Source organism: Lactuca serriola, chromosome 5 (assembly GCF_051521515.1).
Source record: "Lactuca serriola cultivar US96UC23 chromosome 5, Lser_US96UC23_V15, whole genome shotgun sequence".
NCBI classification, from domain to species: Eukaryota; Viridiplantae; Streptophyta; class Magnoliopsida; order Asterales; family Asteraceae; genus Lactuca; species Lactuca serriola.
Window position 1 is genome coordinate 151,411,203 of NC_136412.1, and position 14,414 is coordinate 151,425,616.

Here is a 14,414-nt window from a genome sequence, read left to right on the forward strand (position 1 = left end):
CTAGGTTTCTCTATTGTACATGCAAGTTATCCAAGACTATAAACCCTAATTCTAGCATTCAAGTAATCATATTAACATGAGAATAGGTTTAAGATGTTACCTTGATTGTTATGTAGCAATAACAATCCCAAATCTCCTTGTATTGACTTTAGAAAGCTTAGAGTCACAAATGTCACTTCTCTAATGGTTCACAAACACCATAAGCAAGAGGATGAAGAGGAGAGAGGATGGAGGCTGCCCAAAACGTGTTCTAACCCTAGAAGAGATGTTCACTATATTTTTGAGCCTTAAGGGTTCTATATATAATGAGGCTATTAGGGTTATCTAACAAGGAAACCCTAATTTGGATGCTTAAGCCCTAAGCAACCCATGGACTCCTTTAATTAGGGCCTTGGACGATTTCCTTATGGGTTTCCCCATAGAATTCGTCCACTCCTTAATTTAAGACAATCCATGGCCCAAATTGCAATTATCTTATAATTACAATTGCAGTCCCTTAAGTTTAATTAATCTCTTTTAGTCACAAAACTATTACCAATTAATTCTTGGCTAATATTAATTAAACAATATGATTTCTCCTTTAATATATTATTCTCATAATATATTAATAAATCATACTTAATCTTTTCTCTCCATAATTCATCCTATCAAGTTGCTTTGGTGAAGGCAAAACAAAAGAACCATGCACCATCGGGTCAAGTACATACCAAAATAGTTATGGACTTAGACACTAATCCAACATGAATTATATGTGATTCACATGTTATTCACATCTAAATCACATGGTATTCACATATGAATCACATGTAATTTATATATGAATTAGATGTGATTCACATATGAATTACATGTGATTCACATGTAAATCACATATGTATTTTTATGAGTGTTTTTACATCCACCGATTTCTTTTTATTTTTCTTTTAGATTTGGAAGAAATTATGGTAAATATCGAAGAGGTGAAAAATAATAAATTGAAGAAAATATGGAAAAGTTGACACGAAGAGATGAAAACGCTTTGAAATTTTGTAGCATTTTTTGTTGTTTATATTTTATATTGTATCGAATAAAATACTTATTGTATTGTGTTTATAGATTAGTAAATAAAATAAGTTTTCTTATGATTTCTTTACAAATATTATAGTAAATGAAATATGCATATATGCATTTGTAAAAATATGCATATATGCATTTGTAAAAATATGCATAAATGTACCAAAAATGTTGACTTTTTGGTTAAAAATTATAATACTTTTTCAATATTCTAGTTTTTTTTTATATAATTTTATTGATTTTTAATTTTTTTTTTAAATTACAGTTTTTTTAAAAAAAATATTTTTTTTTTCAAAAATTCATGTTTTCTATAAAAAATTAAAAAATTTGCACTTTAAAAAAAACTGAAAATTACTATTTTTAAAAAAATCCAAAATTTTGATTTATTATGTAATTTTTAGACATTTCTATTAATATTAAAAAACACAAAAAATTAAACATTAAATGAGATTGATAAGATTACGATAATGCCCTTAATGAATTAGTTTTGATCTAACGCTCCGCTTTTAGTTCTCAGGTTCTCGGGAAACCATGAGTTCTCTCAACTGATCTCAACCCGCTATATATATATATATATATATATATATATATATATATATATATATATATATATATATATATATATATATATATATATATATATATATATATATATAATCAAGATCAAATAAAAAGTAAATATTTGATAGGAATCATAAAAGGTGCACGATTTGCATGTTTTTTGGTCACTAATGAAAAGAATCTTTAGATAATATAAAAATAACATGATTAAATAAATTTTGTAATACTTTCTCTAACTTCTTGTTAGTTTTAATAATTTTACATCGTTCCAAAAAAATCTAGAAAAAAAAATTGATGACCCATTTTTTTACTTAATCAAGTTTTGATTTACTTTTCAGACAATGTTAGTGAATGATCGCAAAAATGAATCATCGATATCTTTTTTTTTTTTTTTTTTTTTGCAAAAGCAAATTATTTTTGTATTATCTTGAGATTTATTATGTTGATTCTCCGAAAATCATACAATTGATGCATTTCTTACCCATCTTACAAAATTTTTCTTTCTTACTTGATATATATATATATATATATATATATATATATATATATATATATATATATATATATATATATAGAGAGAGAGAGAGAGAGAGAGAGAAAGAGTTAGGTTCAAATGTTTAGTATCTATTGTGTGCTTGTATGATTGATTCTGGACCAATCATTTTAGTTATTTTAAGAAAATGATTAATGCTTATTAAATGCTGAAGGTGTAATTAATACTTATTATATCTTCAACATGCATTAATTACTTTCTTAAAATAACTAAAATGATTGGTCCAGAATCAGTCATACATGCACACAATAGATAGTTAAAAGAAAATAACCTAACCATATATATATATATATATATATATATATATATATATATATATATATATATATATATATATATATATATATATTAACTTACATAATAAGCACTATTGTCTTGAAACAAAATCTTTAGATGGAACTTCAGTTAATTGAATACAACACTTAGACACTTGGATTTTTCTTTCTATGGAATTTTAATTAATTCGAACAAACGCTTAGAAATTTGGATTTTGATAATAAAGCATTTGTTTCTTGGGCTTAAAGAGCCGCCCTGAATGAAATGTGGAGCGGTATACATCTTTTAAAAGAGGATATTGTAGCAAACCATGGAAAAATATAGGTATAACAGAAACTAGAGCAATAGAGATTGCTAGTGCAATAAACCTATGACTGCTGTATAACACGAAGAAGCTGACACTAAAAGAAATCATCATGGTGACTATGGAGAGGAAAAGCATTAAAAGTCCTGCCAATAGTTTTTTGGGTAACGATTTTCTGAAATCTTCTTGAGTGTAACGCGAAGTAAGCATGGATAGGAAAACAAGGATTGAAGTCGAGGACATGATTAAAGAGAAGGCATCTAACACCACAAATGCTAGGAAGGGCCCGTTGTAAAGGAAAACAGGTAAGCCTTCCTTATAACCTTTCTCTTTGTCATCAGTTTGCCTATAGCCACCTGGGATTGTATAAGCTACTGCAAATACTACGGTGGCTATTAGTGCAGCAACCACCATGCATTGACTAGCTGTGTCTTTCATCCATTTCTCTCCGTCAACAACTAAATCTTTGTGATCCTTGGTGAACAGTTCATATGGGGTTTGGCCCTTATTGTTCTTCCGATCTTTGTAATCAGGATGTATCATAGATTCTACTTCCTACAGCACAACATATAAGACTATTAATACTTCCCTTACAAGCATTACAAAATGTAAATGTAATATCTAATCTTGTTAGAGTACTCTATTTTTTACTGGTTAACCAATGTTATATCATATTGTTAGTGAACAACTTATTGACCAGTTTTCTAATATGTTATGTATTTTTCTTATAAAATATGATATCTAATCTGGTTACACAACATATACCTTGAACCATAACAATTCACGTTGCAACTCAAAAGCTGCCCCAGAGACATCTTGATCGAGGCGGCTTCTCATTGACTTCTTTCCAACCAAGTGCAACATATTATTACCATCTTGATCTTTAAGAGGAAATATTAAAGTCTTTAACGAGCCTATCTCGTATAATAGTTTATAGATGTTCACATGACGATATGAGACAGCAACATGAAATATACTTTGATGGTTGTCATTTTTTTTCCATATAATATCAGGATATTTACGAATGAGCTCAACCAAAAAATTAGTATTGCCCATTTCTGCTGCAATAAAAAGTATTCCATTGGGGTGTAATCCATTTTCGTCAGGATGGCCTCTAAGTATATCATCTATTACAGCCTTTCGTTCCCCCTCAAAGTTTTCCCAAATCAGTCCCAGTATTCGCACGACTTTACATTTTGTTGGTTCTATTCCATTAAATGCACTAGACTTTCTAGCCAAAGCCTTTAGTGCAAGGGTTCTTTGACTGTGTTGGGGGAGTTCTGGGTGGTCCTCCAATATATCTAGTACCACATCTGCAATTAAACCAGTATTTGAAAATCATTAAACTTATGTATAAAATGTACATATCTGCAAGAGTGCGTACAAAAAACAAGAATACTTGCCGAACATATCACACTCAATGCACTTCACCAATACCCAACTCATGGTCGTTGTTGTCCAACCAGGACCACGCATTCCCTGAAAATCTTTATAGAGATACTTCACCATATCTTCGTTTCCACATAAGGCAGCAATGTAGAGAGGCATCATGTTTTCCTTATTAGGGATTATGGGCAGATCACCATTCTTTCTCAACATAATTCTAGCAATTTCGACATTTCCAGCAGCAGCTGCTAAAGAAAGAGCAGTGTTTCCATTTTTATTCTGAAGCTGCAAGTCTTCCCTGTTCATCAGACGCACAAGATTTTCTACATAGTTGATGCTTTCGGGGTTGCTTTGACCTGATGCTGCAACGTGAAGTGCTGTTTCATAGTTATGAGTAATACTACAACGTAACAGATATTCCCGATTACCAATGAGGACTTGAGCAGCATTCCAATCTCCTTTCATTGATGCTTCATAAAGAGGAACACACAGATCGATAAAGTCCCTTCTTCTATTATCTATTTTTAAATTTCCAATGTATTGATCAGTGCAGTGTAATTTGTAAAGACAAGTTTTCGCTATAATAAATTCCGGCTTTTACATGAAATTAAGAAAGATTCATCAGAGTTTTGCATGCTGGTAAGAAATCTCTATATGATGCTACTTACCAGCAAGTAGGGCTTGACCAGGGTAATCAGGTTGTGGTGGAGGGGGAGGTGGCGGTGGTGGTGGCAGAGGCTGAGGCTGCGGTGCTCTCCAACTGTTTATTATCCTGCATGCTCATAGCGCATTAGCTACTGAAACTGTATCATGCTACCAACAAAGAATTGTTCATCATAAAATAAGGGTAAATGTCATATTAGCCAATCGAACTTGTCGTGTTTGTTTTAAAAGGTCACCAAACTTTTTTTTGGTACATTAAGGAAATGAACTCTCGTTCAACCTGTTAAAAAGGTCACTTAACCCACTATAAGAGGTTTTAATCTCATTGTAGTCTCATCTCCTCCAACCTCCATTGTAGTCTCATCTCCTCCAACCTCCTCTTTGCAGTTTGCGTGTACTCCATTGCAGGTTACAAAATGAAAGTTTGATTTTTGCTTTGACCTTTGACTTGGTCAAAATCAAAAGTCGTTTATTTTCTTTTTAGGTCGAAGCCTTGTATCAGTTATCAAACGACTCCAGCTAAGGAAGGGGCATCGTCTTCTTCCCCCTTCGACTAATCGGGAACGAGAAAAGGAACATAACGCCATCGAAGCAGCTCCGATGGGCATCGATCGTGGGTGGGTCAGAGAAGTTACTCTGGGGTTCGTCCGATTTGAAGAAATAAGGAGACGATGGTGGTGGTTCTTGGCCCGGTGATGGCAAATTCGTCAGGGGGTAGTGGACCTGCGATGGCCCTTTTTTGGTTTCCTCTTCATCATCGGTACTTACTAATCGAGGGAAGAGAAACAACTACGAGGGGTGACATCGGCGTTGGTGGGTCAACGGGTAAAGGCAGAGGGAAACGGGGAACAAAAGGTAGATCAGGGAAGGAAGGAATATGAACGAAATCAGGAAATCAGTGGGTCGGTGGCTCTTAATCGATCATGAAGAGGGATCGACGTCTCGAGACTGTCAAAGGTTGCAGGTAAATGGACGGGGCTGCTTCAGCAGTTAATTATGTGAAGAACAACAAGTGGCAGTTATCATAATCCTCAGAGATAATTTCTCTCTATCCCTTTTCCCCCTTCGTGTTCTTTGATTTGTTCTTGTTTTTCAATGTACAGAGTCATATACACACAGATCAATAATCAATCACCAAGTTTTTCCATTCGATTGATCTAAAAATGAAAATAACTAGGTAACCAGATCAAGAAGGGTAGATAAAGTGAGTATACTTTAAAGGAGGTGGAGGTGCAGTTGATGGTCAAACAATGGTCAAGGCATACATTTTACAGCTTTACCCGGTATCACATTACATAAGGATATTTTAAAACAAAAAAAACAAGAGTTCATTCCCTTAATGCTCTAAAAAAAAAAAGTTAGATGACCTTTTAAAACAAACACAACAAGTTTGATAGACTAATAAGACATTTGCCCTAAAATAAGTACCTAAAAGAATTTAATTCAAATTTATCTTCTTGTTTGCTTTAATTGTTATGAAGAGTTGATTTCGTAAAATGAAAATAAAGTTGCAAAGATCCCCGCAAAAAATTGCAAGCATGGTTAATCTTTTTTTCTTTCTTCTTTTTTCTTTTTTTTTTTTAGATTTCGATATAATATATATTCTATTATACTTAAATTTTGTACATGTAAGAGTAACGTATTTATAGTTTAAGGCTTTAAGCTACCGCTAATCTACACTTAAATTATTACTAATTCTATATTTTGTAAACCTCAAGCAACACCTACATTGTGATTTTTATTCTATTTCTTGTTGTATTGAATATTGATACATTAAGCTTTTTATTTAAATTAATTTAAATCAACAACAAAAATACCCTACTTCCATACAAATGAGATAAGAAGGAGGCTATAGTTGCTTCAGTGGAAAACCTCGATAGAAATTTTTTTTTTTATCATAAATGAATAATAATAATAACAATAATAATTTTCGCTGCATATAAAATGTTAGCTTGCCATGATCCTTGTAAAAATCTTTTCAGCTACTGTAAAACGTTAGCCCACGGGCCACGATAAAGAAACTACTACGAGGGTAGAAAAGATAAGCAAAAACATGAATAGAATAATATAGGAGAATTTAATATATACTTTTATTAAACCTTAAAATATCAATATCTAAATATCATATTTAACCTTCTTAAATTTTAAAATATCATATTTGTCCAAAACCTTTTATTAAATATTTTAAAATCATTAAAATTGAAAATAATAATTAAAAGTACCGTATTACCCTTAACTTCTAAATCATAGAAACTTCATCAGCAACTAACTTGAAGTTTGCCATCGGAAACAATAAGGTGTTAGAATGTGTTCATTCTTTAAAATAAAAACTCATGAGAAAGAGTCAAATTTTGACCTATACACACACAAAATATATTATAATACACTCATATTTTTTATCCATTGCCGCACACACAACAATAAAACAAAAATTGCAATTTGTAACAATTAGCTTACCAATCAGCGATAGCTATTTAAAGTTTTTCTTTTTTCACTTTTGAAGAAATACAAAATAAAACCGTAAAAGAAACTCGTAGTTTAATCCCCTTTTCTATTTTTTAAGAAGCAAAATTTCAAAATAAAAAAGCAACTAGCAATTGACACTACGCTGCGAGAAGTTAAAAATAGGTCTAGAAGATGAAGTTCCTACGATTTAGAAGTTAGGGGTAATATGGTCTATTTGATTGTTATTTTTTCAATTATAACGATCTTAATATATGAAAATTATTAAAAAGTGATTTTAAAACATTAAAATTATATATTTGGGCAAATATGATATTTTATAAGATTAAGGAGGACAAATATGATATTCAGATATTAGGTTAGATAAATATGATATTTTGACGTCTAATAAGGGTATATATGAAATTATTCCAATAATGGGATAACCATTTTTTTGGGTTTAATTTTTAAAAAAATATAACATTTTTTGGCAAAATAATCATATATTCCAGAATGGGTTGTTCTGGAACTAATTTTGAATTATTTTCAGGTGGCCCGACCCATTTCATTAGGTCTGGAATACCTATTTCGGAGATACCGTATATGTTTCGAATCGGGATGTTGAATTTCAAAATACATAATATAATTTGGGGCGGCAACTTCCTTCCGGAAAGGCGCATTTCGATCACGACGTTCTGACACGATTCAAATGTTCCGACTAGATTCCGACATGCAACTACCATTTCTAACACACATTCACACTCATCTCCGACATGGAAGACGAGCACTACAACCCCGTTATTTTGCGAGTATGTTCTTCGTTTCCTACTGTTACCTATGGTTTCGGATGTAGTAGACCACCTCCAAAATTAATTGAAAACGTTCCAGAGTTTTAAATTAAAGATGGAATTGTTGTAGGACCAATTGAAAAGTAGTTTAGATGTTTAGTTATTGTTGATTTACATCAAAATGTCATGTTCGGGATCTTAAAATGTCATTCCAGAAGGCTCTGAAACATGAAGAACCATTTCGGAACACGATGAATTCCTCCGGAACATGAAGAACAGGTCCAGAACTGGTCCGAAATATTGGTCATTTCCATTTTAGATTGAAATGCTAACACATTTTTTATTTGTGCAGCACGACATGATTGTTGATGCATCAATTACAATCTCGTGTAAACCCAAAATCAACGGTGAAATCCTTGCGGAATTAAGAAACAGACCCGAATGCGAGGCTATGAAATACATGTTTCGGAAGGTGGTTAGATATTCCTAATGTAGATGGGGATCATTTGCTTCTATATTATGTCGTTTCCCACGAAGTTGTCATTGACCCCCGAAGCCAAGTAGAGGAAATGATTTTTAAGATTGGGGGTACGAGCTGTCTTTCGGGAAGAATTTTTTTTGTCTCATCACTGGCTTCCAGTTGGTGACTATTTTCCTTCTTTTGCATCCGGCGCTGCCTTCCGTTCTCGTGCCTTTCCTATGGTCCCGATGAATGTCTTGTTCAAATTAGACCATGTTACGAAGGTGTTTAAAAAATCACTTAATGAGTTATCGGATGAGAATGTAGTTCGTGTATGTCTTCTATACCTGTTAGAGAAGGGTTTAATGGACGGTTGGTTAAACAACTTATTACCAAGAGTATTTCGCTTTGCTATCCAACCTTGATGAATTCAATAGGTATAATGTCATCTATTTTATAATTACTGATTAATTAAATAGCCTATAGTTACTAATATTTTTTAGAAATTAAATTGTTAACTAATTTTTTATATGAGGGATATCCATGGGGGAGTATAATTTGGGATCAATTGTACAGACAACTACATACTGTATTTAATAAGGTTGATAAGCTTATACAATCAGAATAACCGAAAGAGAACAAACCTTAAAATTGACCTACACCCTACAAGGGTTTTTATACGCTTTTAAGGTAAGTATATAATGAAAATTTTATTATTTTTTGCTTGCTAACATTCTAACTATTTTTTATTTATTTGTTTGCTAACATTCATATATGGATTCTTGAGACTTTTCTGGTGAACAGTTTATTTGGTACCCGACAACAAAATATGATCCATCGGGCTGTTGCATGGTCTAAACTTAGGTCGTTACAAAACACTCACTGCAACCAGTTTTTACTAATAGATGACATATGGTTACTTTATTATTTAAATATTTATTTATTTTATAATTTATGTTTATTTATAATTTTATAATTTTGTTAGCAGGGTAATAGACTCGTACTGAAGTTGGAGCTGACTGAAAATGAGATGCGTGTTGAATGGTGGGTTGTTAGAGCATCCACAATGCATAATTTAATGGAAGAGTTGAATGAGGTGGCATGCTTAATTGGCATTAAATGTATTAAACTCTACCATTGTGGGATGTCATGTTAGCATTCAATGGATATGGGGTTCAATGGCCATTGAATTGCTCAATAGGAAAAAGGAAACCTTTTAACTATTAAATATATATTCCACTGAACTCTATTGAGTTCAATGCATTGTAGAAAAATTAATGTAGAGTTGTATACTAAGTAAGATGATGATATGTCAATCCATTAAACTCTAATAAGTTTAATGCATTATGGATGCCCTTAACTCGGCGTGGATTGATCACCCTGATTTTCCCGAACCTGAAGTTCACGGGGCACCTTCCCTAACACTATCACCCAAAAACTCCCCTACCCATGGGCATCGAGAAAAGAAGACACAGATAGATGATCCATATCACCCGTCACCACCACCAACGCCGTCCGCTGACCCATCAATTGACATGGACCAAATTATTAGTCAATTGTCGAACGAGGTCGGTCAATTGAAAAATAAGGTCTGTTAATATTGCGAGCAGTTGCGGTCTCAATAGGAGCATTTAGCAGAGCATGAGGCTACTTTATCCATGGTTCTAAAACCTATCAATAAGACTCCCGGAGACAATGTTGGTACCTCGAAGGGGATGTAGGTACATTTTTAATTATTTCATCGTTTATGGTCATTATGTTTTTGCATTATTACAGGTATACATTATTCAACTGTACATGGATACTACCATGACAATGAGTTACGACAGCATTATTATGTCTTAAGCAGCCCCAAAAAGCGGCTGAATGTCGACCGTCAACAATCGCTGAATGTCGGTCCTGAGGAGTAGTGTCCGGTTATTCACCCGTCACATGTAATAGAGATTCCGAGGGATGATTACAAAACATCGGAGCAAACGCCTCTTAGGCGTTCTAAACGCCAAAAAGTTATGTCTATATGGTATAAGTCGTCATGAATACAAATGAAGAGGAAAGATGTTACATGAAAACAACCAACACCGTTGGACAATCTTGGAGATCCTACCATACACAATTTATATAAAGAGCATGATGGTTCGCTGTTGTGTGCTCACAATTATTTGACCGGTTTTGCTACGCTTGAGTTTTGGACATGATTATATGCGAATAGTCATGGAGGATGGTTGTCATGTGATGTAAGCAATATAATTATTTGATTATTACATACAACACTTATAATAATAATACTTACTTCACTGCAAAAAAATAATAATTGCTAGCATACCATGATGTGGATCTCATTACTACTCGAGCATAGAGTGGATGATGCTCGGTGGAGGGTGGAGCTGTCAACTTTCAACACCGATGCATATCACTAGAGTGACATGGCTGGCAGATCTATTTACCCAGCTTGGGCAGAGTGTGATACGGTATAATTTTGTTTAGATTACATTATCTGAGTATTTATATACTAATTAATTATTTCTAACATTTTTCTAGCTTTACATCCCAATCAACATACCACAAGCTCATTGGTTTTTGGGTTCTTTGGATTTGAAGACATTTAAAATGACTATATATTATATTCGATGCAAGGGCGGCTAGTGTTCGGAAAATAAGGATTGGTTTATAGGTCTGAGAGCTCGCATCCACAAACTGCTAGTAAGAGTCAACTACTGGGGTTCCGAACCAAATGATTCAATCCACTTGAGAACTTCAAGGTGACCCTCGAAAAGGCCCCAGACGTACCACAACAGATTGACAACAGTGGGGATTGTGGGGTGTTTATGTGTTGGTTCCTCGAGACGTTGACCACCGGGAAATCGATTTATTTAAAGGGTAAAACCACTGGTCCATGGACTATGAGTTATAGAAAACGACTAACGGAAATATTTTAGGGGTATAAAAACAAAGATAATTTGAACATCTTATTTGTAATATGACCTAGAGAAACATTCTTTATTTAGTTTATATATTTATTAGTTATCTGTTCATTCTAATTGCATTTTTTATTTTATAAAACCAAAATATATACATTTTATGAAAGCAAAACTTATACATTTTATAAAAGCAAAACTTACATGCAAAAAAAAAAGTCAAATCTATTCCGGAACCATAGTCCAAAATCGTACAATGTATTCCGGAGAATGTGGTTATTTTACCACAAAAAGAAATTGTGGTTATTTTTGTCAAAAATGTCTTTTATAAAGGTTAGATTACTCAATTTTCCTATATAAAAAATAAGCTGAAAGTAGATACTAATTACGATCCATGCAGGAAGTATAGTTAACTTGGATTAATAGGTATCACCCAAAAATATGAATCCTAGGCTATGCCAAACACTACTTTGGCACGTACAGATACAGAAAATCCAACACATTAAATGTTTTACAGGAAGCATCCAATTAGTTTTCTTTTCTAGCTGTTTATTTACTCATCACTTTTTACTTAGAGGGTATTCGACAAAGTTTATTTAAAAAGACTTATGATTTTTTGACTTATAACTTATTTGGTAAAATAAGGAGTTTTTAAGGCTTGAAGGAGTGGACTGAGGTTCCAAGCCGCACCCTTGCCACCTGGACTGCAAACACCGCCCACTGGGTGCGGTTTCCTGCGGTTTTGGCCGCAATGCGGCTAGAAATGGCCACACCCTCTTTCTTCTCTCTTTTTACTTATGTGTCTTTCTCTCTCTCTCTTCTCCTTTCTCTCACCTCTCTATTTTTCTACCATGGTTTCCACTCCCTGGGGATGGTAAAGAACCACACTTTGTGTGGTAAAAATGATTTGGCTTTTATGTGTCAAAAGAGGGAGTGCAGTTCCTGTGGCACCACTCCCTCCGGCCTAATAAGTAAGGGGTAGGTTACTTATGACTTTTTGACTTATTAGAGGTTACCAACATTTATAAGTTGTTTTTTATCCAAACACTTTTTTGATTTATATAGGTATCAAACCCACAATAAGTCAAAAAGCTCATTTTTTTTAAGCTTTGCCAAACACCCCTTAATTGTTTCAATTAATTGTTTTTTGAACAACTTTACAGTTTTTGACAAAATGCGCTAGGGTTAGACTACCCCATATTGCTGAGTTTTTCGACTATTTTTCTAAGAAAATAAAAGTTTATATATTCAAAAAATATCTAAGACCAAAATACAACAAAGCTGAAAGCCCATTGACGATATATGTGACATTTAACTTAACCCATTAATAATTAATTAAACAAATGAAGTTTGTGCAATTTAATTGAACGATATATTTATGGGAGCTGATTCGTACACAACAATTTTTCTCCATACACAACAATTGGTGCTTTAAAATGTTGTATTGTACAACTCTATAATGCATGAATTGTTGTGTATGGCAAAAAAATGTTGTGTACAAATCACTTCCCTATATTTATTGCTTATATATTTTCTTTAAACAGCTAACATACTCTACATATTCTACTCTTAAACTACATATATCGTGTTTCAGCAGCATCAATTAAACTATAAGGTTTTTTTTTATTATTGTTTATAGATACTTGTAGATTTTTTATATAAACTGAAGTGGATAACTAATCAGCTTAATTTGATGTTATATATATTTAAGCCGATTTTGACCAAACTCGCTCAGTATTCTTTGCTGTAAACAAGTAAATAATTTGCACAAATCATTTTTGTATTTTTGTGATAAAACTATTATTATATGATCAGATTCCCATAATTTTTATTTATTAATTAGTTGGGGCCATCAACCATCGTAACTCCACCGTTGACCATCCCCAGCCTAGAAACTTATATTCTCCTCCTATCCAGTGGTTCCTCTTATAATCCATGTATTTGATTTTCGATTCTTTTACTTATGCTTCTAGACGTGTGTTCATGTTGTGGTTTGAAGGGTGGAGGAAAAACGAGGCTTACGGTTTGGACAATGGACTATATATTTATAAATCAATGCATTACGCATTTGGACAATGAACATAATTTTCATGGCAACATATGACACCTACTGCTCAACTTAACATGGCGTAAATGATGAGATTTAAATCGCCAAATACAGTACGTTCTCTTCACCATATAAACAGAAAATTCAACAAAAATTTAGATTCAGGTTATTGAAAATCAACCACCACTACATACCTTCTCAAAATTCGGTGCATGTTGCTTTCGTGGTCTTTCAATTATTATGAGATTCGCTGCATATTAAGAAGTCAAGTTAGAAACAAAAACGGTTCATCAGTAGCTGGAATGAGAAGCTCAGAGAAGAAGATCGATCCAGTGTCAATTGCGTTACAAAACAAGATGCAGATAATAAAAAACGAGTAATAGAAGGTTTACCAATGATGGGAAACGAAGGCCCAAAGTATCTGAAGATGATAAAGCGACACACACTGCAAAACATGGTGGACGCGATTTATAGAGCAGCTCCATCGTGATCGGGACAAGAAAACAAAAGGTTTGACCCAGAGGCCAGAACAGCAAACAGACAGCCAAAACACATTACCATTTTGATTTTCTTTTAAATATCTGGTCTCTAAATATTTTGATTAGTTTAAAAAATAGTCACAAAAAATTCTAAAAACCACTAAAAGTTTGCATTTTTACCATTTTATTCCTGATTCAACCCGTAACAAATTAATTTGAAAATATTTCGTGTCTAAACGAACCCAAAATATTTAAGATTTCGGCAAAAAAACCTTTTATTTTTAGAAAATAATATATTTATTTGTGTATTTAATAAAATAATATATTTAATATGGATGTACAACTATTGTGTGGACGTGTGGATAATACTATTTTATGAAAATTACTAAGAGAATATGTTGTTTAGTAATGTAAATACGTTCAATCTCACAGAACTATTGTTATTTTAATGGATTTTCACCAATTCTAATTCATTTTTGTTCTCATT

General features: G+C 32.9%; 1 protein-coding gene across 1 annotated transcript; it reads right to left on the bottom strand.

The window, feature by feature from the left end:
- Window positions 1-2,567: 2,567 nt before the first annotated feature.
- LOC145051287 (uncharacterized) lies at window positions 2,568-13,950 on the bottom strand. The gene is made up of 6 exons (XM_078999354.1): window positions 13,841-13,950; window positions 13,643-13,698; window positions 4,802-4,905; window positions 4,151-4,651; window positions 3,513-4,060; window positions 2,568-3,302 (listed from the first exon to the last, which is right to left on the bottom strand). The coding sequence occupies exons 2-6, from the start codon at window positions 13,660-13,662 to the stop codon at window positions 2,643-2,645; spliced, it is 1,833 nt and encodes a 610-aa protein (XP_078855480.1). The 5' UTR covers window positions 13,663-13,698; window positions 13,841-13,950; the 3' UTR covers window positions 2,568-2,642.
- Between the last annotated feature and the right edge of the window lie 464 nt (window positions 13,951-14,414).